General features: G+C 45.7%; 1 protein-coding gene across 3 annotated transcripts in view; it reads right to left on the bottom strand.

Moving 5' to 3' along the window:
- Positions 1–27,785, bottom strand: part of ARNT2 (aryl hydrocarbon receptor nuclear translocator 2) — a gene marked incomplete at both ends in the record, with an annotated part of 125,867 nt that overhangs the window by 39,315 nt on the left and 58,767 nt on the right. For all 3 annotated transcript variants that reach the window (XM_080692058.1, XM_080692059.1, XM_080692060.1), the window contains one exon: positions 9,674–9,776. In XM_080692058.1, the coding sequence (XP_080548184.1) occupies positions 9,674–9,776 (103 nt within the window). The remainder of the gene's footprint in view (positions 1–9,673; positions 9,777–27,785) is intronic.

Here is a 27,785-nt window from a genome sequence, read left to right as displayed (position 1 = left end):
CACAGGCATTGCTTGATGGTGCAATTCGGAATTTTTGTCTCTGGGGCTCTGCTGAAGGCCCTCAAGCTAAGATGACATTTATCCACCAAAGCATCGTGATGAGGGCGGTATGTTGAGGGCCCAGGGTGCTGCAGAGGCCGGAGCACCCCCTGGGGCACCTGAGGTCAGGCGGCCTGGCAGGGGAGAGGGGAAGGCCAGCAGTACAGATGATGTGAGGCTCCCCCCATCCCTGGAGAGGTTCGTTTACATGCCCACTCTCTGCTCATCCGCCAATTTAGTTGCTTGACGGGCACTTCAATCCTAAAAGGGTTGAACCTCCTATACGCCATCTTCCTTCCTATCTTAAACCATTTCATTTTTTCCAGCTGGGCAGGTGTTAGGAGCCATCTAGGCCCACACACTGAGATTAACACCTTGGACCAATTCGGTTGTGTACTCAGTACTGGCTGGGTGGAATCTGTCCTTAAGTGGACACATTCCAACGAACTTGACGGAACTGATAATAGTGTAGAGTCTGACGTCCTCTCCATCTACCAGTAATTTTTAACTCTTCCCTCCTCCGGGCTTGTCCCATGACTGCAGGCAGCACTGTCTTTCCTTATCGTAAAACCCGTGATGGTTTGCTGGCTTCTGTGCTTAATCATCTTTTACGATACATTATTTAAACATTCTATAAAAGAAAAGCACTGGCTGCAGGAGAAAAGATGTGCACTGACCCCCTCACCAGCCACCCAAATATCAAATACTAAATTTAGTAATAACTTCTCTAAATTGTCATATCTGACTTGGAGTTATTTCATGCAAGAGACTTGCATGTGAGAGACTTCTAGTCAACAGAAGCTTTCTGTGGTAAGACTACAAAACAAGCTGAGTCCACTACCAGTGGCGTCCAGCATGGGACAGAAGACATTACAGTTTCGGCTTCAGTTGCCACAGTCTTGACCAGCTTGGAAGGGTAATTTTTTCATGGTCAGATGACAAATGGGAAATAATTTGTCTCATATACAAAATAACTCTGCTTTGCTTAGACAGCAGATAAAGGTGCCTGTTGCTGTTTTCTCTGTCTGGGCTTTCGTTAAGGCCTGCTTAAAACCTTTTATAGATTTTCTTGATTGATCGACAAAAGAGGGTCAGGTGACAAGGTCACTCGTGCTCAAGCTGCTGACATTTTTATTAAGCAATTGGCCTTTGACGATGCAACTCGGGATATTTAAAATGCCTTTCTTCTGTGAAAAGTAAATTTTTGTATGATTATACTCAGGTAGCTCAGACAGTTAGAACCAGACAACCTAAGCAATCTGTTTTTACTGCATCCCCGGGTAAAGTCCTTAAACAACATACAGGTTCCAAAATTCAGTGTTATAAAAAGTACGAACATTCCCAAAATCACTGTACTAATTTTAACTTGAGGGTTAATGTTACCACTGCTCCTCAGCCTCCTGAAACATGCCCTTGTTGTACAAAGGGAAAATATTGGGCCTAGCAATGCCGCTCTAAATTTGATAATCAGGGAAATCTACTTTCAGGAAGCAGGAAGATAGGCCACTCCCGGGCCACAATCTAACTACGGAGGATATTTCCAGCGAGCAAAGGATAATCACATTGCTCAGTACAACACCTCCTGGAAGCTCAGAATTAGATATGCCTGTTAGCAGAAACATAATTATTACCCTTGGTCAAAATAATGTTTGGCTTTTTAAAATATAATGAGAAATAAATATTGTAGACTTTAAAATTTTTTTCAAAAAACTTAAAAAATGAGGAGTAAACTAGTTTTTGTTATCAAGGTTGGCCCAAATATAAATTAAAAAATAATTACTTGTTCTAAAAATAATTTTAAAAAATTAAATATTTGAGGTTTTCTCCCTAAAAAGTAAGCAGCGGTGTGTGATGTACAATCTTCCTCAAGGCAATAGGGGCCATATAAATCATTTGACTTAGTGTCAGCCTTGACTGGTGGACTCTGCCTCAGACATCCTTTGCTGTCTAGGCTCTCATATTTGTGTCCATCTTTTAGTCTGATGTTTACTGGCACAGGAATAATATCTGTAATAGGTTGTATTTTAAAATCTAGAACCTTAAACAGGTCACAATATTTATCACCCTGTCAACAAGGATAAGATGCCTGACAAATTACAACTATAACATATTTGTTTTCTATCTTACTGTATGTTTTTATGTGTGTGTTGCCTGTCTATCGTATCAAAAATTGGCTTTCAGCCGGGTGTGGTGGTGCACGCTTGTCATCCCTGCGCTTGGGAGGTGGAGACAGGAGGATCGCGCAGGTTTGAGGCCAGCCGTGCTGGCTTAAGAGACCCTGTTTCCAAATAAAAATATAAAATAGGTCTGGGAGTGTAGCCCAGAGGTAGAAGGGCTTCCAGGAACCCCAGTACCACCAAAAATATAAATTAATTAAAAAAAATTTAAATGGCTTTCAATGAAATGAGTACACAAAAATTAACAACAATAACAAAAAATGGATCCAAATACCTTCCAGTTCATGTGATCTAGATTCTTAAAAAAATAAGTTATTTTGAATTTTTATAAAAATAAGAGTAAAATTAAAATTATTAAAAGTATTAACATGACTATTTTTCAGGATACTTGTCAATTGGGATGGTATCTGTCTATTTTTGTTAGCTGTCTAAAGTATAATGACCATTTATTGTTTAGGTTTTTTCCTTTACAGGAAAGATGGCTTAAAATACTAACACTGCTTCTTCAACATCTTGTTTTTCACAAATAATTTAAAACAGCTATTAAAATTGGTAAATTAGGTAATTAAAAATTAGCAATGCTGTATGAAACTCAGGGGCATTCTACCTCTGAGCTACACCCCCAGTCCTCATTTTATAGTCTTTTTTTTTTTCTTTTTGAAACAAGGTCTCACTGAGTTGTCAAGGGCCTCGCTCAGTAGCTGAAGCTGTCCACAAACCGCGATCCTCTGGTCTCTGCCTTCCGAATGCTGGGATTACAAGCACGTGCCACCACGCCTAGGTGGTATAAGCTTTTATAGATGTTTATCCTTAAAAGATATAAATTATATAAGTTAAAATGCTAAACATCTATTGCTAAATATATTCTTGGCCTTCTTAACATCAACAAGAGACAATATACTCGAGTCTATCTATCAATATGTGTTCTTCATATGGGTAAAAACAGATTAAAAGTGCCTTCTTTTGGTTACTAACTAAACATAAATAACTGAGTTAATATTTTAATTAAATTTGTTTCTACATATAAAAGGCTAAAGGCTATGTTCTGAATAACCACTATTAAAAACCTAAAATATTTTGTTTTACCAAAAAAGTAATTTATCTAAATTAAATGATTTTTTTTTTTTTTTTTTTTTTTTTTTTTTTTGGTGGTGGTACTAGGGTTCCTGGAAGCCCTTCTACCTCCAGGCTACACTCCCAGACCTATTTTTTTTATACTTTTATTTGGAAACAGCGTCTCTTAAGCCAGCGTGGCTGGCTTCAAACCTGTGCGATCCTCCTGTCTACACCTCCCAAACACGGGAATTAAAAGCATGTACCACCATGCCCGGCTAAGGGTTGTTTTTAATATAAGGAAATACAATAAATAGAAGGAGATATTTATTGATATAAAGAGGTATTTTAGTAAAAGTTTAAAGAGGAAAATGCTTTTGGATAGAAAAGGATTTTACATGGCAGTATTTTTGTTCTAAGTGATTGAGTTATAAAGAGAAAGATGAGAACAAATATAAAAATAGAAGGCTGAAGCCAGGCGTGGTGGTGCAGGCTTGTAATCCTCACACTTAGGAGGTGTGAGGATTACAGGAGGATCGCGCAGGTTCAAAGCCAGCTGTGCTGGCTTAAAAGACCCTGTTTCCAAATTTTGTTTAAAAAGTATAAAATAGGTCTGGGAGTATAGCCTGGAAGTAGAAGGGTTTCAGAGGGTTTGAGAAAATTACAGATGATTTGTAAAGGTCAATACTTAAAAAATATATATGTGTAATTAAGATTAAAATTTTAAAAATTAATTAAAGAGTTTTCTAAAAATTACCTTTAGTGCTTTGATTTTATGTTTAAAGCAATCAGGTTTTAAGATATTTATCTGTTCTTGGTAAAATTTTACAAAATATTAGCCTAAAATCAAAGATGTCTTTCACATTTTTAGACAATTTCTTGTATTTTTTTAAAAAACAAAAGGGTTGCTTCTTGCACCATGTAACGATTTACTAAGAAGTAACTTAAACACAAATCTTACATCTTTATTAAGATAATCTCTTATTCAGACCCTAGCAGAATCAGGCTTTAAAGGTCAATATTTTATAGCCTGTTAAAATGTTACAGGGCAAAAGATCCTAAAGTTATTTCTTTGCCTATCTGCTTGGTAAACATTCAAACAAAGAGTATAAATAAGAAATATAAGATATTTATTTACTGCCCTTCCCATGTTTCAGCTAGTGACCCTGTGTTGTTTCTCTGCCCCTTTTACAAAAGTGAGGGGATCAAAGTAAGCAAAAATTAACAGGCAAAATTCCAGCTGTTTCAGCTGGCCCCATAACAGAATTAAATGAACAACTATTACTTTTGGTTTCTACAGATTTAACACTCTGTATATCTAAGGTTTATCTAAATATTTCATAAAAGCTTATAATGAATTTATATGAATACAAGGTAACCAATAAGTGATATATTTATACAGTATACATTATATCTAACGTTTAATAACATTAGAAAATCTCTGTCATTTAAGACCTGGTTTATATCTGTTTTGCTTTGACTAAATGCCATCAGCTAGTAATCCTGTTTCTAATCATAAGCACTGTTCTCTAAATTTATAAAAGGTCTAGAGATATTCTTTAAATTTTTGTCAATGCTGTTAATCTACATAAAGCTATAATTATAGTTATCTTACAAAATAGTAAGTAAATTAAAATTAATATTAATATTAGTAAATTAGAATTTAGTAAATTCTACATTTAATTCCAGTAATAAGGATTATTAATAATACCACTGTGATGTGAAAAATGTAATTTTTCCTACATACTTTTTTTTATGGTACTGGGGTTCCTGGAAACCCTTCTATCTCCGGGCTACACTCCCAGACTTATTTTATATTTTTATGTGGAAACAGGATCTCTTAAGCCAGCAAGGCTGGCTCTGAACCTGCGTGATCCTCCTTGTCTCTGCCTCCCAAGTGCGGGGATTACAAGCTTGCGCCACCATGCCCAGCCATACTTTTTAACTTACAAAACTTACAAAAAAATTTACCAAGTTGATGTCCTCTAAACAAAAACTATTAGTAGTAATATACCTTGAGATTTATAATTACATATAATTGTATTATAACCATTTTTAAACAAAGATAAGTAGAAGTGCTCAAACATTTGACATTCCTAATCATGCCATTCTAATTAAATTTGGGGTTTAACAATAATTACACATAAAAGTCAAATTTAAATAAAAATTTGTTTATGTCATCAAAACCATTATACAAATTAGATTTTTTGTCCTAATAATTTTATTTCATATTTTCTTATATATCCTTTGATTGTTATCTTTTATATTATAGACATATGACTTATAATCTAAACAATGCTTTAACAACCATTACTAAAACAAACTACATTGTTAACCCTAATTCAAAAATCTCTTGTAAAACAAAATAAGAGAAATATAGAGGCATACTTTCTCTAAGGATTATCTTGTTTCCTTAAAATATTTTCTTTTAAATTGGTGATAATTCTCTTACAGCATCTCAGAGACATGCAATGAAAACTTATTCACTGACTCAGCTTATTCCTCGGGTCTTATAAAAGGATCCTTTGAATGATCCCTCTTCATTAATGACTCTTAGCAGAGGATATGCTTGTGTAAAAAATAATGATGTCTGTGTTTGGATTCCAGAAAGATATGTCAGACCTATCAAGCAGGAAAACTCACGGGGTAACTGAAGGAATCAAAAAGCTACAGTTAACCTCCAGGGAGTGGCAGTCACATATGCAAGGATGCCAAGGACAATTCTGCTCACCTGATCACTTGGGGGCAGACCACAGCCATAATCCAGAGGGCTGAATCAGAATTGGATAGATTGGGACAGGCTAAAACTCCAGGAAACAAATTCTAATAATGTTGGCTGTCATCAGGCTTGACATACCACCTATCAATAACTTAAACAATTCTGCATATTTATCAAAATTGCTTTTTATCACGGGAGAACATTCTCAATATGAGTATAACTTTATAGGAGAATGTAGATTAGTTCCTTTGTGAGTTTCATGGAACATTGCAAATGTTTTAGACCTCAAAGAGACTAGGCTTGCCTACGTACTTAAAAAGGGAAATCAAAAGGCATAATTAATTTTTATTGGTGTGGGTTCTGATGTCTGGCAATAGGTTAATGCCACACAATTAACTACCCAACATTTGTGTGCCCAGAGGAGACAGTAGGATCCATCAGATGAGTTATTAAGATAGTTCAAGGGTGTAACAGCTCATCCTCAAAAGGTGATTATAGCAGGGAAAGAGGTTATTAATTGGGGACCTCATGAAGAGGGGACTTTTAGATGGGTTTTAACTGAGCTATAAGACTAGGTTTAGAGTATAGAGCTACCTGAGACTTTGCAGTATTTATTACCCTACAACAAGGAATTAGTTATACCATTTGGGATAATGTTATTGGTGTTATGATTTTAAAAAACATCTGTTGCAGCATTGATACCAATTGTACTTGAGGAACTCTGGCAGGAGATGCCTTTAGTAACCTTCATGCAGTAACTGTTATCACACTTAAAGAATGAAAGAGGTTTATCTGGGTGGCTGATTGTGGGGATGGTGATGCTGGCTGGAAGGAATCCTTGCCCTCTGCTTCTACTGCCGCTGTGGCTCTGCATCATTCAGTTCAAAATGCCAAATTTTTACAGGACTTCCAAAAGAACTGTACAGAAATTTAGCAGACTCAGATGCATGTCGACCAAGAAATCTTTGGAGAAATTAAACAGCTAAAAGACTATGTGATTTGGATTGGAGAATAGCTATAGCACTTGCGATGTCTTTATAATATTACTAAATATTGTAACAAAAGTGCCCCTTAAGGATAATGATACAATATGGTCTCATGTTAAAAATCATTTACTAGGATTAGATCCTTTCCATAATGCTTCATTAGATGTACTGAAAGTACAGTCTCAAGTTCTAGCCACGGTAAAACCCCAACCTTTACAGACACAAAAGTCCGAAAATGTCTGGCTGATGGGATTTTTGGTTTGCAAAATTGGATGAAAACAATTTATGTTTCACAAAATAAAACTTCCCAAACATATATTATTAGCCTTTTTCCCCCCAAAGAATTAAAGGGTAGAAATATTGGGAGCCATTTAGGCCTGCATACCGAGATTAACATCTTGGACCAACCCAGTTGTGTACACAGTGCCAGCCGGGTGGAATTTGTCCACAAACAGACAAATTCCAAAGGACCTGATGGAATGGATAATAGGGTAGAGTCTGATGTCTTCTCCATCTACCAGTAACGGTGAACTCTTCCCTCCTCTGGGCTTGTCCCATGACTGCAGCGCTGTCTTTCCTTATCTTGACCTGTGACAATTTGCTGTCTTCAGTGTTTAATCATTTTTTATGATGCCTTGTTTAAACCTTCTATAAAAGAAAAGCACTGGCTGCAGGAGGACAGGAGATTTGTGATGCCTCCGCTCCAGCTGCCCCAAATATCAAATATTAAATATAATAATACTCTCTAAACTATCCTACCTGACTCTGAGTTATTTCATAGGAGACTTTCGTGTGAGAGACTTCAACTCAGCGGCAGCTTTTCTGTAGTATGACTATGGAACAAGTAGCAATCGCTGCAGGAGGAAAACCTTTTGGAATTATCTGCAACTTCTCTCACATTCTCAGACCCTACCAGCAAGGGTGGCTAATCTCTGAAATATATTCAAAATGCAAGCGCTGTATCCCACAATCTCCATTTCATATTGCTCACCTGGATTATTATAGTGGCTCTTCAGTCCTGTCCTTCTTCCCTGTAAGCGTATTGCACCCACAATTCCCAGACCTATTTTATACTTTTTTTTTAATTTGGAAACAGGGTCTCTTAAGCCAGCATGACTGGCTTCGAACCTGCACGATCCTCCTGTCTGCCTCCCAAGCGCAGGGATTATAAGCGTGCGCCACCACGCCCGGCCAGATTGATTTTTAAATGTGGTTTAGCATATGTAACTCTAGTGACCAAGATTCCATGGCCTCCAACCTCATTCAGAGTCTAAGCCAAAGTCTTCTAAGGGCAATTTGACCAACATTTGCAGTCTCCTAAATATCTCTCACCCCACTCTCCTCCAGCACCACGACTGAGACAGCAGCTTGCTCATGCACCCGCCAAGGGCATCCCTACCTCAGAGCCCTGGCACATGCTCAACCCTCTACTGAGCAGTCTTTTTGCCCAGATAGTCCCATGTCTCACATATCCCATTTATTTATTCCTTATCTGTTTAGTACTGAGGATTGAACCCAGTAGACATTAAATACCAGCTCTTATTTCTTTATGTATTTTCTTTCTTTCTTTTAATATTTTAAGGGTCCATTATTGTCTCACATGATAATATAAAACACAGTGATACTGACATACATGCACACTATTTATTTTCTAAACAGGGTCTTGCTAGGTTGCTGAGGCTGTCCTAGAACCTGCAACTCTCCTGTCTCGGCCTCACAGCCCTGAGATTACAAGTCTCAGGACTACGATGCCTGGCTTCACTCATTCTCTCTTTCCAGGTCCCTGCTCACATGCTGCCTTATCCATGAGGCTTCCCCAGCACACTGTACGGCTCACTGTGGGCTCAGCATTCCTGCTGTTCCTGCTCCTTAAATTCTCTTTGTTTCCTTCATGGCACTGACATCGTCCGACATTCCACACACTTACTTGGTTCTTTTATCTCCCACAAAAATAAGTATTGCCAGGCAAGGGCTTGGTCTGCTTTAGTTAGCACTGGCCTCCCTACACCTAAGGAGCACAGGGTAGGCCTTCAACACAAACTTGCTGTATGGACGAATGAATATGTGGCCTCAGCATTATCTTATACTAGGCAATGTAAATAATCTGGATGTGATTTATACGTGGGAAGATGTGTATAGCTTATTTGCAAACACTGTACCATTTTATATATGGACTTGAGCATCCATGGATTGGAGTATTAGAACCAATCGCTATGGATCTGGAATCTACTACATATACAGAACACTCTTCTAGATATCAGGAAGGCTCAAAGTGTAAGCAATCAAAGCTCCTATTCTTGGGGCATTAAAATCGATTCATGACACTTAAAATATAAGACAAAAATCGAACAGGGATCAGTTAAAAAATGTATGAATTGCCACAGGAAAAAAAGAAGCATGGAACCAATGGTGTTAATATAAAACATGCTAAAAAATATGGAGCCTAAAGGGCTGGATTTGAGAAGGGCCTTGAGGGTTGGGTAGAAAGTCAAGAGATGCAGTGAATGCAGAGGTGAGAAGCCAGGAATGGGCATAAAGCAGTGAGAAAGGAGACAGAGGGATGGGAGGTGACGGGCCAAGGCCGGAGTCCAGGGCAATGGGGTAGCCAGGTCTCATGCATGACCTCAGCAGAGCTGGTCAGGCTCGGCGGCTGTTCAGAAGGCTCAACCCCACCTGTAGCCCTCTGCTGCCCGACACACCTCATCCTGCAGATGAAGGAACGCCGCGAGCCCATGCACATCCTCATGGACGACTGCTGCCCTTCTTTCTTGACTGTCCCCGTCTTCAGGTCCAGGATCCGGCCTATGAGAAAGAGGACATCTGTATCAGCCTCTGTTGGGGATCACCAGCTGGGACGGGTGGGGAGAGGGAGAAACAGGGGTTTCCAAGTCTGCTAGACAGGGACAGGTTTGTTGCACACATTGTTCCTTGGAATTCCCAACATTCTTTGGCAGGAAACTCACCAAACGATGGAATCCATACGGTCTGAAATGCCTGTTTTCTTCTGAGCAATCTATACTCGCTGTCTCTGCTGTCAGATCCCATTGCCTGGAGGCTCTCTGATCTGGTTGTCTCTTCCACCCCCTGGGATTCTCTGCCAAGATCACCAGGAACTTCCTGCTTGCTAAATCCAAAACACCTTTCTCCTCTCTTATCCAACTTCACACAACTGTACACTGGGCCCTTTCAAAAATCCTCCAACCCTCTGGCTTCCCGCAGAGCACTCTCCACTCTTCCCCACTCGACCCCTTTACTTCTAGGGCTCTGTCTATGGCCACCTTAGCCTCTCATCATGCATATTCATCTTATGTGTAATTTCATTCACTCCAAGACTCGGTGGTCACCTCTGGATATCAACGACCCCATAGCTGAACCCCTAGCACCAACCCTGCATCTCCTCCGCTGGTCAGAACTATGCCACCGGGAGCTATTGTACACCTCAAAGGCAGCTTTACCTTTTCCTTCCAAACACCACTAAACATCAGCAAGAGCGTCAACATCAACATGGACGTCAAGCCAGAGTCTAGCTGCTCTGGTCCCTTCTCAGGCCATATGGCTCCATCCCTGACCTCTCCGCCTCCTCCATCCAGCTGCCTGGCTCAGGAAGGAGTACCACACCTCAGCGCATCCTCCCCACCCCTAGCTTCCTCCCACTCATCTGTTTCTAAAGTCTCCATCCCCTGCTGTCTACTTCATGTTGGCTGGCCTGCAGTTCCTGCCTCTCTCTGTACTGTCTTCTACAGGGGATCCATTACAGATTAGAGCGTAAAGGGCTGGCAGGGCCAGGCAACAACTCTGAGTCCTGGGAGGATGATCTCTTGGGCAGAGACATACATAGAGGCCTCTGGGCCCACTCCAGAAACACCAGAGTGCTGCCTCAGGGTGACAGGGAGAACTCTGTCTGCTAATCTTTCTCCATATTATTATGTTTTTTATTCTGAAACTAACATGGTTATTTTAGAAAAATCTTTCCTTCATACTCCCCCACCACACACACTCGCAAAGTAAAATCCCAGATAATCTTCTCCACAGAAAAACTTAATTGACATTCAGGCATACTTCCTGTCGCTCTTATGCAAGCCTGCCCTGCATTTTAATTTTAATTAAAACATGGATATACTTATCCACTTCCTGTCATTTAAGCATAAACTCCTAAGAATGCTAATCGCAAACCTCATTTTAAAGGCTTGGTAGCTCTACTTTGAATGGATAACTTGCTGTTGGACATTTAAGCTGTTCCTAGGTTTTCTACATGGCAAATAGAGCTGGGGTGAACATCGATGCACACACATATCTGGACATACCGTCCTAGGATGGATTCCCCACAATGAAATCACTGCACCAAATATTTTAAAGCCCTTAACACCAATACCCTCACCCACCATCGATGCTCACAGTGAATTCCACTGTAACACTTTACTTAGATTCTGTTTTTCTACTCCATGAAATGGTATAAAAAATGATGACCTACACCACCTCAGAGTTTTAACTATAATTTTAACTATAATTTTTCTAAGACAGTTGAAAAACAGAAAATAAGCTCAAATGTAGCCAATCATCTTTTCCCTTTTCTTTCTTTCTTTCTTTCTTTCTTTCTTTCTTTCTTTCTTTCTTCTTTGTGCTAGGAATGGAACCCAGGGGCATTCTACCTCTGAGCTATATCCCCAGCCCTATTTTTTATTCTTTATTTTGATTCAGGGTCTCACTAAGTTGTGGAGGGGCCCACTAAGTAGCTGAAGCTAGCCGCGAACCCTGATCTTCCTGTCTCAGCATCCCAAATTCTAGGATTATAAGCATGTGCCAACATGCTCGACTCAACCATCTGTTTTTGCAAAAAAAGTTTTATTGGAAAATGGCCATGCCCATTCATTGATTTGTAACGTTTGGCCAACTTCACACCATAATGGCAAAGTTGAGCAACTGTGATAGCCTACCTGGCCCACAAAGCCTTAAATATTTATTACCTGCCATTACTAAGAACATTTTGCCACTCCTGCCTTAAAGAAGAACAATCATAAACATTCTGAAACAGGGCCTCTTTTTCTAGGGGCAGAGGCCCCTTTTACAATTGCTTTTAGTAAGCTGATTTTTTTAAAGTATTATTTTGGTTAGTAGTAACTTTTTTTTTTTTTAAAAAAAAAGAAGACTCAGAAGTTTGTGTTGGATAAGATCACAAAAGAAGACTTTGTGCACATAAAAATGTTCCTCAGGCTGCAAGAGAAATACAAATATAAATTTGAATTGTTTCATCAAAAGAATCCTTAAGAAAGCTGAAAACATCTTATCTTGGTTTAAAAAAAAAGAAGAAGAAGAAGAAACCCAGGACTGCGAGGGAAGAAAACAAGAGAAACCGTTTGGCAACAGCAGCCGTGCAATGGCCCCAGGATGGACAATGTGTGATGTGCTTCCAAAAGTGCATGGCCCCGACAAGGGGCCTTGGAGGCTGGCAGGTGCTCCAGTTGCTGATCCAGTGACAGTGTGTTCCCATTCTCAGAGGGTGACCCCACACCACACAGCTGTGCACACAGGAAGCGCACCCCGGAGCACATGAGTCCAAGCTGTGTGCCTGAGGCCCACTCTGAACCAACGATGGAGCCATGAGTACATCCAAGGAGTCTGGGAGAGGACGGGCCTTCCACTGCTAAATGTGGGCTCTTGGCCTATTTGGACGGCTATAATAAAACACTCCCCTTAGTCCAGATAAATTATAAACAGCAGAGCTTGTCGCCCATTGTTCTGGAGCTCAGGAGTCCAAGACCACAGCTCTCACGAATTTGGTGCCTTGTAAGGGTTTTTGATCATGCATGGCATCTTCCTGCTGTGTTCTCACATGGCAGGAGGGAAAATAGTCTTTTTCAACCCTCTTCTAAAAGGGTGCGGATCCCATTATGCCCTAATGACCCAATTGCCCCCTGGTGGTCCCACCTCTTAATGCTAACTCATTGAGGTTAAATTTCAACATAGAAATTCCAGGGAAGCGGGCGTGGTGGCGCACACTTGTAATCCCAGCATTTGGGAGGCTGAGACAGGAGGATTGCAGTTCATGGACAGCCTCAGCTACTTAGTGAGGCCCTTGGCAACTCAGTGAGACCCTGTTTCAAAGTACAGAATAAAAAAATAAGGCTGAGGGTGTAGCTCAGATGTAGAATGCCCCTGGGTTCCACTCTCAGTATCATTAAAAAAAAAAAAAGAAAGAAAGAAAGAAAGAAATTCAAGGGACACTTATATCAGACCACAGCAGGTGGGTATGTTTGCCTCAGGTTTTGTTGTCTTTGGCCGGTGTTTGGAAATGGCAAAGGGCATAAATACATCCATTCCTGAGTTGTAGCCAGACCATTTTCTCCACTGTTATGGTTTGGATCTGGACTATCCCTCAAAACTCCATGTGCGGCAATGGTCAGAGGTGAAATAGTGGAATCATAAAAGCTTTAACCTCATCAGACCATTACCCCACTGATGGGCTAATAATTTGAATGGACTTACTGGGTGGTGACTGTAGGCCTGGCTGGAGGAGTTGGGTCACTGGGGGCATGCTCTTGGAACCACATCTGTCTTTGGCCACTGTCTGTCTGTCTGTCTCTCTCTGCTTCCTGGCCACCATGACCTGAACAGCTTTCTTCTGCTATGCCCTGATGTTTCTATATTTCTGCCTTGGAGTCAGCTAACCATGGACTGAACCTTGGAAACCCTGAACCAAAATAAATCTTTCTGCCTCTAAGTTGTTCTTGTCCGGTATTTTGGTCCCAGCAGCCAAAAGCTAACCAACACATCTCCAAACTCAGAGAAGGGACTTTGGATGGGCAGTAGAACGGCACAGAGACACCTGTTATTCTGTCCATCAAATGCCAACCCCACTGCAAAGCCTTTTTGAGAAATGGCTTTCATGTTATTTTTCTTTATCATGAAAGGAAAAAAAAAGGAGCGACTATCTACTGTCATGCTGATTGGTCGAGGGCTGGACACCTGACATAAGTTGGGCCAATCATATTAGTTCACACACCATCTATCCTTAGTGATTGGTCCCAAGGCTAGCCATGATCTGCCCAGGCCTCTCAGAGTCCTCCACAGGCTGAGTGACTTTTACCACCTCTCCTCTCTTCTCTTCGGCTCTCTCAGCAGCAATGATGGACATCAACTTCAAGAAAAACTTGGTCTAAAGAAAGGAGACTAATATCAAACAATAGTGGAAACAAAACAGTAAAAATAGTGTTCTCTGGAGCTCAAGTCTTAAGCACCAATAAGTGGCTCCTTTTTTGAACCTTAACTAGTTCAGTTTTGTCACTTGCAATCAGCAGCCCAGACTAATGCAAACCTCTAGCTTTGACTGAAAAAAAAAGGGGGTGGGGGATGAGGGCATCAGTGTTTCCCTCAGGGCACACAGGGCAGTATTATGAAATTGGCATGTGTGTTCTGTTCCATCTACATGACACCCCAGGGAGCAGGTCACAGTGGTACACCAAGGTGAAGCAGGGGACGGGCACTGAGGACAGTCAGCCCCAGAGGAGGAAACAACTGTACCACTCACGTGCCAAGAATGGCACAGTGATAATAATAATAATAAAAAAAAACATTAGCTTTCAGCAGGTTCTACTATTGTTTTTGAATTCTCTGGACAATGCAGGTCTTTCTGCCTATACCCTGGACACACTCCCAGCAGTGCCCCTTACTGGTAGCCCTGGTAGGCTGTGTTGTTCCCATGAGAAAACGGAGGCCCAGAGACACTAAATAACTGAGCTGAGGATCGGGGAGTCTGGATTTGATCTCCACGGCCAGGGCTGTCTGACCGCGGATTCCCTCCTCTGCAAAAGATCCACTGTGCTGAGAAGCTTGGAGCCTGTTCACAACAGAAGACCAGATAGAGACCACCAGACAGAGGCAGACGAGCAGCAAGAACAAGAGGCCAGCCCCTGCAGGGACTGTGGTCCACCTTTGCCTGCTTCAGGGTCAGAGACCCACACTGGGAAAAATCTGATTTTCACTTAGTTTGGTACTTCTTTCTGTGTAATACTTTAGGGTATAGTAAAGACCTTTGGCTCATTCCCGCCCATCTCATCCATTCCTAGAGAACTTAGGTGACTGGGCTTGCATCTATGTTTGGCTGGAATTCTAGGAGGAGCAGCTTCCCTGGGGTAGAGCAACCACAAATTCTGGTTTTGCCCAAGACAGTCCTGGCTGTGCCTAAAGTCCCTGCAGAGGTATTAGGAGAGCCTCTTTATTCTCAAGGTGTAATGACTAGTTCAAAAGATTGTGTGTATGTGTGTGTGTGTGTGTGTGTGTGTGTGTGTGTGTGTGTGTGTGTTTAGATAATATACAGCCATTCCTTCCAATGTGGTAGCAAAAGGAGAGGCAGAATTTGGACATATGGATGCCACCGCACAAAGGCTGAAAAACCCAGGCAGACCCAGGACCGCCGGGCCTCCCATCTCTCCCTGCTGAGCTGGGCCATGTCGTGTCTTCCAGGGTAGGGATGATGCTCCACAAGTTCCTTAGGAGAAAGTAGCGCTGTCACCGCAGTGCCTGGGCAGGAGGGAGGTCCACTGGACCTGGCCACTCAGGGTTCAGGAAGGGAATATTCACATTCAGGTAGAGTCTGAAAACTGCATTGTTCCAAAGAAACAGCTCTGCTGGTGGGCTGGCTGCATGCACACTCTCCAGCCTGAAAGACTCAGGCTGGGCCCAATCCATAAGCAGGTCAACAGCCACTCACTGCAAACACTCGCAGCCTAATGTGAGGGTGAAGTCACAGGTAGCCCTTACAAAATTTCTCCCTTTCCCTTCTTTCTTCGCCACACGATCCTCAGCAAAAGCACACTCACAACCACCTCCTCCCTAACGCTCTGCTGCTATTTCAACTCCCTATGAACCATTTAATGGTAAAGATAGGTAACCTATTTAATGGTAGGGCCCTGCCCCGTCCCTCTGGGATTCCTGTGGTACATGGCATGCTGCTGAATCCCTCCAACAGGACGCTACCTACATCAGTTCCTAGAGGATGTAACAAAGACCACAAGCTTAGCAGTTTGCAACACACATCTATTAGATCATGGTGAATGGGTCTCTTCTGAGGGCCTCAGATGGCCCAAATCATGATATTGGCTAGGCTGGGCTCTAATCTGGAGGCTCTGGGGAAGAATCTGCCTGCAAACTCATTCAGATTCCTGGCAGAATTCAGTTCCTTGCAGCTATTAGTTGGAGGTGCCCATTTCCTGCTGGTGGTTGGCAGGGAGGTGGTCACTCCTGGCCACTGCCAGATCCTTGCTCATGGTCTTCCGCCTCTTCAAAGCCAGTAATGGCACATCTAAACCTTTCTATGCTGTGGACGTCTGTGATTTTCTCTTCTGTCATCAGCTAGATAAACTTTTCTGCTTATAAATGGCTTACCTGATTGGGTCACAGCTACCTCATTAACTGACTTGGGATGTCAATTCTAACAGCAAAATCCTTTCTTAGCAGCCATAAGGTGACTGTTTTAGTTACCAAGGGATGGGAACTGGGAAAGGGGCTCCCAGTATATACCCACCATGGCACGAAACACTGCTGCTACTTAGGCAATGGCTAAGTAATCTCTTCCTAGATTACACTCTGTGCACAGCTGGCCAGGGGCTGTTCTAGGCAGGTGCCTCAAAATCAGTGAATTCACAGCAACTCTGTCCTGAGTGACAGCCATGTGCCACAGAGGCAAGATGTCACCGCTGTCCCTGGTGCATCTCAACCTCTTACTCACTGGAGATGTCCCAGGTGTCCATCTTTCCCTGACTTTCTAAAGGACTTTGAAGATTCAGGATCAAGGTTTCTCCCTAGATGTACCCCTGCTCCATCCTGAGCCTAACAAAGCACTTTCCTCTGGCAGCGGGAATCCTGAGCAGCAGCTGAGTGTCTAACATCTCAAACCTAAGAGCTGTGAACATCGGTCCTCCTCTATGAACCTGGCCACTGATGGACACAAGTCCTCTTTCCCAGTTCTGCATGCTTATCCAGGCAGGGGAAAGTGATAGTGTCAGATGAACAGCTATGTACATCCCACTGGCCAGTTTAGAACTATTTTCCTCCTGGGGACATCGCACCTGTGTACTGACGAGGTTTTGTAAGAAGGGGCATATGGCTTAATGGCTGCAGCTTCCTGGCTCAGCTGGAGTGACAGGCGGTGCTAACTGCCCACCCAGAGGTGTGCTGAGGGGGCAGCTTCTCCCCATCACGCACAATGCTGCAGCTGAAGGTGACAGGAGGAAAGCGTGTGGTGAATTCAGACAAGAATGGACTGCAAAGAAACAGCCTAGCCCACCTCCTGGCACGCAGGAAGCCACGGGCAATAGGCTTTCTGTTTTTCGAAATAATATTTTCAAAAGAGAGTGCATGGAAGTTCAAGAACATCCAGAGGCCGGGTGGATGCTTTGCCTCCGTCCAACAGAAACTACGAATTGCCAGCCACAACACGGAGCACAGCAGCTCCTGGTGAGGAAGAACAAGGCCTTCCCACTTACCTAGGAGGCAGACTCCCTAGGGCCTGGAGAAGACCCAGAAGTCTTTGCAAGTGCAAAGGCAGCCCAGGGCAGAGAAGCACCTGTATGCTTAGGGTCAGAGAGAGCAAGGGGCTTCCAGGAGCAAGTGCCAGGAGAGCAGGTGCTGACAGCGCTGCTAGGGTGCAGAGGTGGTGCTGAAGGGAAGGTGCCCAGGTGCAGGCCAGAGAAAGGAAAGTGGAGGAGGGGCTGAGGGTGTGCAAAGTCCTGCAGGGTGGAGCTCAGTGGGAGAAGAGCTGCAGGTGGCCTGAGGCCCAAGGCAGGGCACAGAGCCCCGGGAAGACACAGAGGAGTCTAGCTTTGGAGACGGCTTTGCTGTCTCTCAGGCAGAAAAGCCAAAGACTCCAGGCATCTACAAATGTGCTTCCTACAGCCTCATTTGCCCCTCGGAGTGATGATAATCAGTACCCAGTGCGCTCTGCAAAGGCCTGGTGGGACTGTAAAGGCAGAGGCTGCCTCCCCAGAACTGCCTGGGGATATTCATACAATTTACATTTAAGACTACAAATAAGTTAGGTTTCAGAAGCAGAACCTTGTAAGATGAGCATTCACATAAGCTGCCTGTCACCCTACCTCAGTGTCCTGGCTCCCTGGGAGCGTGCCAGTCTACACAGAAATGGGGACTGTTCACTGGGCAGTGCCATGCTCCTGGCCAACCCTCCGTGCCACCTCAGCTACAGAGGAGGCACAGTTTTGGGGACCCACTTCTGGACTCCTGTTTTGTCCAAGGAAGATGGCCACTGGGATTTGGGTTAGGACTTGCAGGATACAGCCATGGAATAGCAAACGGAGGAGGAAGAAAAGGCTCCAGCATGTGATTAGGGCTGGCAGAAAGTCCTGGGCACTTAGCAGCCCCGTCCCTCCAGACACTCCAAAGAGCCTTCCTGCCAGGTCGTCTGGCTTGACTGTCACCCCACCATCACCCCCACCCTGCCATCTGGGGAAGCTGCTAATGAGCTGCTAAGTCGGCCAAGAGCCAGCAGCGGATGGCAAAGGGAAGCATTGGGAGATGATGCCCCAGCAGCAACAAGACCAAGAGGGGACCTTGAGGAACATCCCTGCCAAGGGGCAGAGAGCTCCAGTGTGGGGACAACCATGCCACTTCTGGCCCCTTCATTTCTGGGCTCTCACGGGGCTCAGTAAAGCCCCAGGACTTGGGCCTGCATCACATTCCAAACAGGAGTCCCAGGGGCACCTCCCGCCGCAGCCCGCTCTTCTGCGATTCATTACTGATCTCATCGCCCGCGTCCCCTGAGCCCGCGTGTCTTCTGCTATTTAATCTCTAGGCAAAAGTACAAATTCTTCATCCTGTTTAGAATATGCTGGAGTGTGATTTAAAGAAATGCATTCCTCTTGGAGGATTATGCTACAAAAATCCCAGTAATGCAAATCTGAGGGTTTTGATTCTAATGGTGACAGATGACCCTTCTCGGCTGCAGACCGGCAGCCTGATACAGGGCACGAGGCCAGGAAAACCCGGACTTCAAGAAGGTAACATCAGGTCTAGCCTTCTCTCTTTTCTAACTTGCTAATGAAAAAGTTAAAAATTATAAAAGTGGTAGGAAAATCTGTGCCATGCAGAAAAACAATGGAAGAGGGCTTTCTTTGAACACAGAGACCCTAAAGAATTTCCACAAACCCAGTAGCCCTGGGAGGGATGGATGCAAGGCTGAGCAGCAGTGGAGTCCAGCAAACATGGCCAGCCTGCCTCTGCACTCACAGCTCCAGCCTTTGCAATTTAACCAATTGCAGATCAAAATGAATAATTTAAAAAGGTATCCATACTCAACCTGTACAGACTAATGTCATTATCCACTAAACAACAGAGTACAGCAGCTGTTTACATAGTGTGCTGGTCAGCTTTCCATCACTGCAACAAACACCTCGGATAACCAGTCCACTTACAAAGAGAAAAGGTTTATTCTGGCTTGCAGTTTTGGAGGTTCCAGTCTTTAATGCTGGGCCCTGTGGCTCCTGGGGCGAGCAGGGCAGCTCACCATGGTAGAGGAGACCCATTCACCTCACTTCGGGAACTGAGAGAAAAAGACACTGGGATCTCACAATCCCTTTGAGGGCGTGCCCCAGTGATGCAGCCCACCAGGAGGCCCCACCTCCTGAGAGCCCAACCTGGGGACTAAGCCTAGTTAGCGCCATGGAGCTTTGGGGACATTTAAGATCCAAACCATAACACATAGCATTTACACGGTATTACGCAGCATAAGTAATCTTAGAGATGATGGAAGGCCCATGGGAGGGCAAGTGAAGGTTCTATTTTATATAGGGGCTTGAGCTCTCCAGGGGATCCTTGTCAACCTGAGACTCCAATCCTGGAGTCTCAGACGTCACCCTGCCATAGAGCAGCCAACCACCAGTGGATGGGAGGAAGGCTGCGTAAGGCCACTTCCCAGGGCACAAGAAGAAGGCAGCATCTGCTGGTGGCAGGGGACCAGGCCCAAGGCACAGGCTGCCCTGGCTGCCACCCCCCAACAACAACCGTGCCCGATCCCAGAGCATCACATTCCAGAGAAACAGATATTGATGGCAATCATTTCAGTCTTAGTAAAACTAGGGGCTTAGGATGAATAGAAGGATGGCTTAGTGCCGGGAAAGGTGCAGTGTGTTGAAAGAAAGAAAGCAGCCTGGGAGATCGGAAGGATCAGCACCCTCTGCACAGCATGACCTCAAGAAGGAAGACAGTGAGTGGAAGTGCTCTGTCTCGGGGATAATAGAGAAGACCCTTTAAAAATAACGAGAGAACTAGAGACCAGAAAAATCGGCTTCCTTTTCCCTGGGATCAGCCCCGGTCTCCTGCACCCCTTGTGCAGTCTACACCACAGGGCTCTGTCCCTGAGGCCAGACTCTCCTGAGCCACATATCTGCCTGGACTCTCCTGATGTGTCCTGGCCTCTTCATCTTCTCCCTTGCCACTCTCCTGAAAGTGCTCAGGATAGATGTACATGGATCCCTGTCCCCTCTGGTGTCCAGAGGACTCCACCAAGGACAAAGGTGCCTGTGGGAGGAAAAAAGATGTGACCATTTGCTGAGGACCAGACACATCAGATGTGGTCTCGACACCATCGTCACGGCACTGTGACCAGGTGGAGGCTCGGGGAATGGACCCTCAGTCAAGGTGGCAGCTGGCCAGGGCAGGGCCAGGACTCATCCTGGGGCAGGATCTGTCCCCAAGGGTCCTGCTTGCTCACCATCCGATGGGGGCTTCCATAGGGCGGCAGGCTCCAGCCTCACCAAATGTGAGTGGTGCTGTCAAGACACAGGCTAGGCTGAGCTGGGGACTACAATCTGGGCCGCCATAGTGTCCCAGGGTGGAAGGGTCTGTCCCCAGGGTACAGCTCTGCTACCCTGGGTGTGCATGGCCAGGACTGTGTCCCAGGCCTGTCATAGAGGGAACTGGGTGACAGAAAGGAACTGGACCTTGACCCCACGGTATGGCTCCAGGTCCCCAGACGTGCATGCTCAGCTCAGGGTTAAAGAGTGGCAGTGTCAATGGCTCACTGGAGAGTAATTGATGTCATCACCCAAAAGAGGAAAACTGAAAGCCGCCCACCCATCCATCCCTGGATCTTTGCCTGGTTAAGTGACTAGAAGAGGGGGCCGAGAGTCAGAGTGTAAGGAAAGAATCTACAAAAATAAAGAGCAAACTGGATGCAGATGTCTTCTTCAATTAGCTTCTACTAAAAAAGCAATCAACAGGAAATATCTGTGCTATATGTGCATTTCTATTTAACCATTTGCCATGAGTCATGACATTTCGGAGGGAATTGTCTTTCCTTGGTGAAGCTAGAGGAAACTATTTTAATTTTCTTGATCATGCAGAGCTTTTTGCAATCCAGTTATTTTTATCCAAAGCTTTACAAAATCTGACCATCACGTGAGACTGTTACTGAGCTCCAAGTCATACCAGCAGAAAGCAATGATTCAGTGTCTTCAAATGTTCCAAAGTAACGCAACATAATTAGGTCTGCCTAAAAACAAAGCTACTTCCACGTTATTTTTGTTACAGTTTCCTTTTATAAAAGGAGGGAAAAAAATTCTTTCCCTGTTTACTTCTTGACTATCAAAGTTAATAAAAAGATATTTGGTATTAAGAAATCAAGACTCTTGGAAAGAGGGTTTAAAATGCTGACGCTGTGCATTTTTTACATTTTTCACATTTTGTTTGTTGATGTAGTAAGTTACAAAATTGTCTTTCTTCTTCCCGAAATTGCTCTCCTAGATATTGGGCTGTGTGTTATCTTATTTGTACTTTTTCTTTCTTTCTTTCCTTCTTTTTTTTTGGGGGGGGGGGCTGGGACATTGTAGCTCTCAGCCTTGGTTTACACTAGAATCATCAGGGCTACTTTTAAAAATACTTGGGCTAGCCGGGCGTGGTGGCGCACGCTTGTAATACCCGCACTTGGGAGGCAGAGACAGGAGGATCGCGTAGGTTCGAAGCCAGCCGCGCGCGCTGGCTTAGGAGACCCTGTTTCCAAATAAAAATGTAAAAATAGGTCTGGGAGTGTAGCCCGGAGATAGAAGGGCTTCCAGGAACCCCAGTACCACCAAAAAAAAAAAAAAAAAAATACTTGGGCTTCACCAAACATAGTTGAATTCAAGAGAAATGGGATAGATCCCCAATATCAGACATCAGAGGAGTGCGTGTGTTGTATCTGTGTATTACTAAGGATTGAACCCAGGGTGTGTGTGTGTGTGTGTGTGTGTGTGTTGCTTGGCGTGGAACCTGGATCCTCAGGCATGCTAGGCAAGCACTCTACCATTAAGCTACACACCCAGGGTAAGAATATTTAAAACTTATCTACTACATTGTAATAACTACCTTTCAGATTCTAGTTGGAGATTCCTTATTTTAGGAAAAGCCGTGATACAAAAATGGTAATGCAAAGAACTGCAGAAAATGAATCTAGCGTTTTGAAGAAACGCACCAGATGGCTATTTCATGTGGTTAAATCTCTGCACCAGTCTAATTCACGTGCATTTTTGCCGGGATGAAGAAGTGTGTACTGGCCCATCTAAGAGAACTTTGACGTCCTCCCTCCCCTTGTCAAGAACAAAGACACATTGTTCTTGGGAACCGGGGCAAAACTGGGCTTTGTGGGCACCCCCCCCAACCTCCTCACGTGGACTTCAGGGCTCAGAACGGCCCTGCTTAGAGGTCTGTGGCTCCCCTGCCCACCTATACCCTCTTGTTTAGAGGAGCTGCTTGTTCTCTGATGCTGAAAGGGAGAGTTCAGTGGTTGTGTGGAAGTAGAAGAGCAACAGGATCCCCACGGTGGCTGTTCACCTTCCTCCCCAGCTCCCTCTCCAGGCCCTGCAGGTCCCTGGCTGGGGAGGCTGTGTGCATCTCTGTTACTTCTCTTGCAGAGAAAAGCTTGGGATACATGGAAAATCTAATCCTTTAGGGTCATTACTGGGCATAACTCCTTATCAAAGCTTCCGGAGCCCAGGTGTGTGTCCACATTGGCTTCTTCCCCCAACGAGTTATTTCTGTGAACAAAGTATGACAGGTTCTGAGACAGGAAGAGAAAGGAGACACTGAGGGGCTCCAAGTCAAGTGCTAAGGAAGCCTCTGGAAATGTGGGCACAGCAGCTGAGCACCAAACCTCTGTAAAAAGTTAGCCAACTTCGTACCCTGAAGACTGGCTGAGACAGGCCTGAGCTGGAAGAGTGTGGGGATGGATGCAAAACGTCCCCTCACCTTGGGTGCCTCTGTGGTGACATCCCTTTGGTGTCCTGACCCCCACATCACTTGCAGGGCCTTCTTCAGCCCCTGACCTCATCTCGCCGCACAGACGCACTCACCAGGACCTTCCCTAGCCACCTACAAGCCTGAGGCCACGTGCCTCTTGCTGTCTCTGGACTTTCCCTCCGCACGGGTCACAGTGTGGTACCTACAAGGTGTGAGCATGACCTTGGTGTCTCTCTTCCCCACTCCCTGTAAACCTCAGGAGAGCCAAGCCATGCAGCCTGATTCATCACCACGCCCCCCACCCTCGGCACAGCAGCCTGCAGTCACCAATAATGCTCCCTGGAGGAGTGGACAGAACAGAGAGGCGAGAGGGGAAGCATTTCACTCCTCTTCTCACCCCACCCCATCCTCAGCAGGGGAAGGAGGGTTAGTGTCGCCCTTTGGAAAGGGGCACCCATCGGCCCTTGTCAAGTACCCAAATCCCAAGACACCTTTGAGGGTAAAAGAGAAACAAAACAGCACAAGATGGAAAGTTTGGGAAACCACCAATCCATATGAATAGTCGAGTGCCACTTTCAATGACTAAAAAACGAAGGAAGGGTCTACGGTTTCCAAGTGCTCTGGTTGTACTATCCCACAGTTCACCGTGAGCGTGCTTGAAAGCCGTCACACAGGGGACACATGGTTGTCTGCATTTGCACGCTGGGAAACTGGGGCCTGGGGAGGCGATGTCATCACCAGGTAACATCAGCAGGGGCAGCTGGCTCTGAGTGCGGGGCTTCCCTGGCCACCTCCCTTTGCCCCGTGCTCAACCACCTGACCCCTCGGCCTCTGTGCAGGGCAGCCCTCCCTCCACACCAGACACGGCTGCGTGTGGAAGAACACCGCTGGGCCCCTTCCTCTGCTGTGACGCCAGAGTGATAATGAGTCCAGGGCCTGGGCTGAAAAGCTATCCAGATTCGTGAAATACCTTTCAACATAATGCAGGAGAGAAACAGAGCGGCCCAGCTGCATCAGCATGCTACGGACGTGGCGAGGCCGAACCCGGCCGCTGTATAAATATTTAACAATGGGAAAGAACTGAACTGGCTCCAAAGAAACATCTGGGGCAGCATCTCTAAGGAGGCTGTGGTTTCTAGTGGGAAAGTCGCTACGAAAAGACGAAAACAACCCGCCTGCGACTTAGGTTTCACCCCCACATGCGTTCGCCAGGCACCTTCAGCAGCCCAGCTCTGAATGCAGTTCCCAGCAACACAAGTGTTTACTACACCACTGGGCAATTTCCAAGAGGCCTGAATCAAACAGGCTTTTTTTTTTTTAACCACTAAAACATTTTATTTCTATTTCAAACAACAGAAAGTCAATAACAATGTTAATAGTTGAGATTAAAATCTGGACTTTTTTTTTTCTTCTTGTTACCTAATATGGCAAGAAATGGGCTGCTGAACCTGGTTAGGATTTCAGATCCTGGCGTTAGGCCAGAGGCAAAGTTTGGGTATCGCAAAGAAAATAAGCTGTGCCTTAGAAAGCGTGGTTTTCATGAAGTGACCTTCATGAGTGACGTTTGGAAACAGACCATCTTTTTCCAGAATGGATCCCACAGGGGTGGACAGCAGGGTCACAGGACCCCCAAAGGGCCAATTCTCTGCCTGACATTATTCTATGGAAGGAATCAATGGCACGGCTCGGTGCAGCACGACCTGTCCTTGCCCTCCTTTGCAAACTGTCATGAAGAAGTCCCAGCTGCTGTGTGTGGGCTGAGACCGAGTGTGGACAGCCACACGCTCTTTCCCACGCACAGCCCGAGAGGTACGGCATCTGCCTTTATACACCCCGCACACCCGGCTTCCACTTGCTCTCGCTGGGTCCTCATAGTGTGCCGATGAGCCACATCCTCGGTCCCTTCCTCTTCTCCTGTCCATAATGGAGACTTGCTGCTGGCCCTGATGGAGCATGGGCCTGTGAACTTGCAGATGGAGGTCCCAGAGGTGCTCAGGCAGCTGTGCTACCGTGCACGGGCATCCCCAGGCAACCTGCAGCTCAGCTCAGGCACCCTTCCTTGGCTGTGCTTTCCCGAAGGCTTAAACTGGGAGCTCCTCTGCCAGTCTGGGAAAGGGCATGAGGGACACTAGGCCCTGGATAGTCTGTGCCTAGACAGAGAGGACTTTATTGCTTCTCCAGCTGCTGTCCCCGAAGCCTAAGCCCTGGGAGCTGGGCAAATGCAGCCAGGGCAGTGGGAGTCACTGGGGCAGCCACCCTGCCACTTAAAGTTGGCCCCACCTCCCAAAGGATGCACTGGCCCCAGCTGCTGCAACAGCATGACCTGCTAAATTCCTTGGGTCAGCTCCCCTCAAACTTTAATGTATATGGAAATATAAAAGTCCCTGGGAACTGGTACTGAAGTGTAGGCTCTGAGTCAGTGGGCCTGGCCTAGGCTTCTGCGTCTCTAAGGAGATGCGGGTGCCACTGGCCACAGAGCATACTTGCCAGGCCTTGCAAAGATTTCCCTTTTAAGTACGGATGAACATTTGCTGCATGGAGTTTTACAATTAATATGCATTTCACAAAATCACATATCCCCAAGATTACACTCAGAGAGCAAAGAGCCTGACAAGGCCAAGGGCAAAGGTCGGCTCAGCCCAGGCAACTTGACCAGCCACAGGGTCAGTGCTTGCAAACTTTGGCACACAGCCCAGTTACTCTGAGATGGGTGAATATGCAGATTGCTGGGCCATGAGGTCTGGATTCAGTGGCCCAGGGTGTGCTTAGAATCTGCCCTTCTAGCAAGTCCACAAAGCATACACAGGCAGCTGTTCTTGAGACCACAGTGAGACCCTGCCGGGCCCTGGAGACCTTAGTCTCAGAGCATTGACACCACTCAGCCCTCAGATGCCTCTGGACCCCGAGTGCTGCCTTCATCTATCCTCTGTTACCTGGGGCACAGCCCTGGGCTGAGCTGCTGCCCTGGCCCCCAAGTGCCGCCCTGATCTATCCTCTATGACCTGGGGTGCAGCTCTGAGCTGAACTGCTGCAGCTAGACCAGCTGTGGGTGCCTCCAGGGATGCTGGCTGTGCTGAGGTTTTGACTATCTCAAGGTTCCACGAGCAATAAACTTTACCCACTTCAAATGTACACAAGTCCTGCTTTGCAGTCACTGCATGGCTTGGCTGCATGGCCTGAGGACCTCCCTGAGACCTCAAGCCTCATGCTTCTTATCGAGAAATGGGACCAGTAGCCCCATGCACAGAGAATCGAGGGTTCTCAGCTCTTCCCATCCATCAGAATCACTCTGGAACTCTGACCTGTGTCCACCACCCTCCCCAAGACCTGGGCAAAGGTGTTTGTCAAATCTCCCCGAGTCACTGTTGCCACCGGGCAGCCAGGGTGATAAGCCTTCTGCAATAAGCGGAAAGTGTTATGAAAACTTAAGTGGATTAATTGCAGGTATTAACAGTCTACTTCTAATGCAGAATGAGAATGTGGAAGTAGCCAGCACCCAGGGCCCCAGAGCGCCTTCTCCTAGACAGGCCAGGAGGGTCCACGTGAACTCACCCTCTCTGTGCTCTCGGAAGCCCAGCTGTGGATGGTCCTGAGCAGAGCCCTGAGCTACCTGCAGTCACCCTGGGACCAGCTCCCACGAGCTGTTATCTGTGCCCAGACTGTGGGCCGGCCAAGTCTTGTGATCCAAGGCTAAAAACATCTCTGGACTTTGACAAAGCTCTTGGGGAAGAGAGGAAAACTTAATCACAGCTGATTGGGACGTGTGAATCATGCACAGGGGCTTTCCAGCTGCAGTCCTTAGGGACCAACCTGGCTCCAACTCCCCCCATATTATCACAAAAACTCTGGGAGGGAATGTTTGGGAAATGGGGTCAGTCACTTACAGCAGCTGAGAGCTCCCATGGGCGGGAACGGCTGATCACAGCTGAGCTGTGTCTATGGGGAGCTTTCTACAGCCACACAAACAGGTATGTGTTGAACAGATGAAGAAATGGTAAAAGGAAGTAATGTATACACAGGGCAAGAGGAGGGAGGATGGAAGAGAAAATGAAGAAAGGAAGGGAGAAAGGAATTCAGCCTTTGCCTGGACCCTCTTTGGCTTGTGAACAAGCCTACATATTTCAAAGTTCTTCCCTGTACTGAACCAAAATGCAGACTTGGATCTCTGAATGCGGGAGAGCCCAGCAGAAACAGGACCGCAGCAGGTCGGGGGAAATGGACCAGATGAACTTTGTCCTGAGGAACCTTCCTCTCCCACATCCTGACCTTGGCTCCCTGGCCAGAGAATCCAGGGGATTCCTCCCAGTGCAGGGCTGGGGTCACGACAAGGCACCTCCTATTTCTGCTCAGCAAGATCGAGGTTTTCCGGCGGTCAGCCACCAGAGACACTAAGAATCCACCCACTCTTCAGCCCTTGGGTGGCCCCTGCCCAGCATTTTCTACCTCTCCCTACTGGACCTCAGCCCACACCCTGGGCATATCCAATTACAACCACAGGCGCTGCTCTCACCTGGCATGCCCGGGCCTCTCCTCTCCCCACCTCCTCCCAGGCCCAGGCTCAGCAGGGCTGGGTTCCCGCAGCCTCCACAC

Source organism: Muscardinus avellanarius (genome assembly GCF_963383645.1).
Source record: "Muscardinus avellanarius genome assembly, chromosome: 3".
NCBI classification, from domain to species: Eukaryota; Metazoa; Chordata; class Mammalia; order Rodentia; family Gliridae; genus Muscardinus; species Muscardinus avellanarius.
This window is presented reverse-complemented; position numbering and strand designations above follow the sequence as displayed.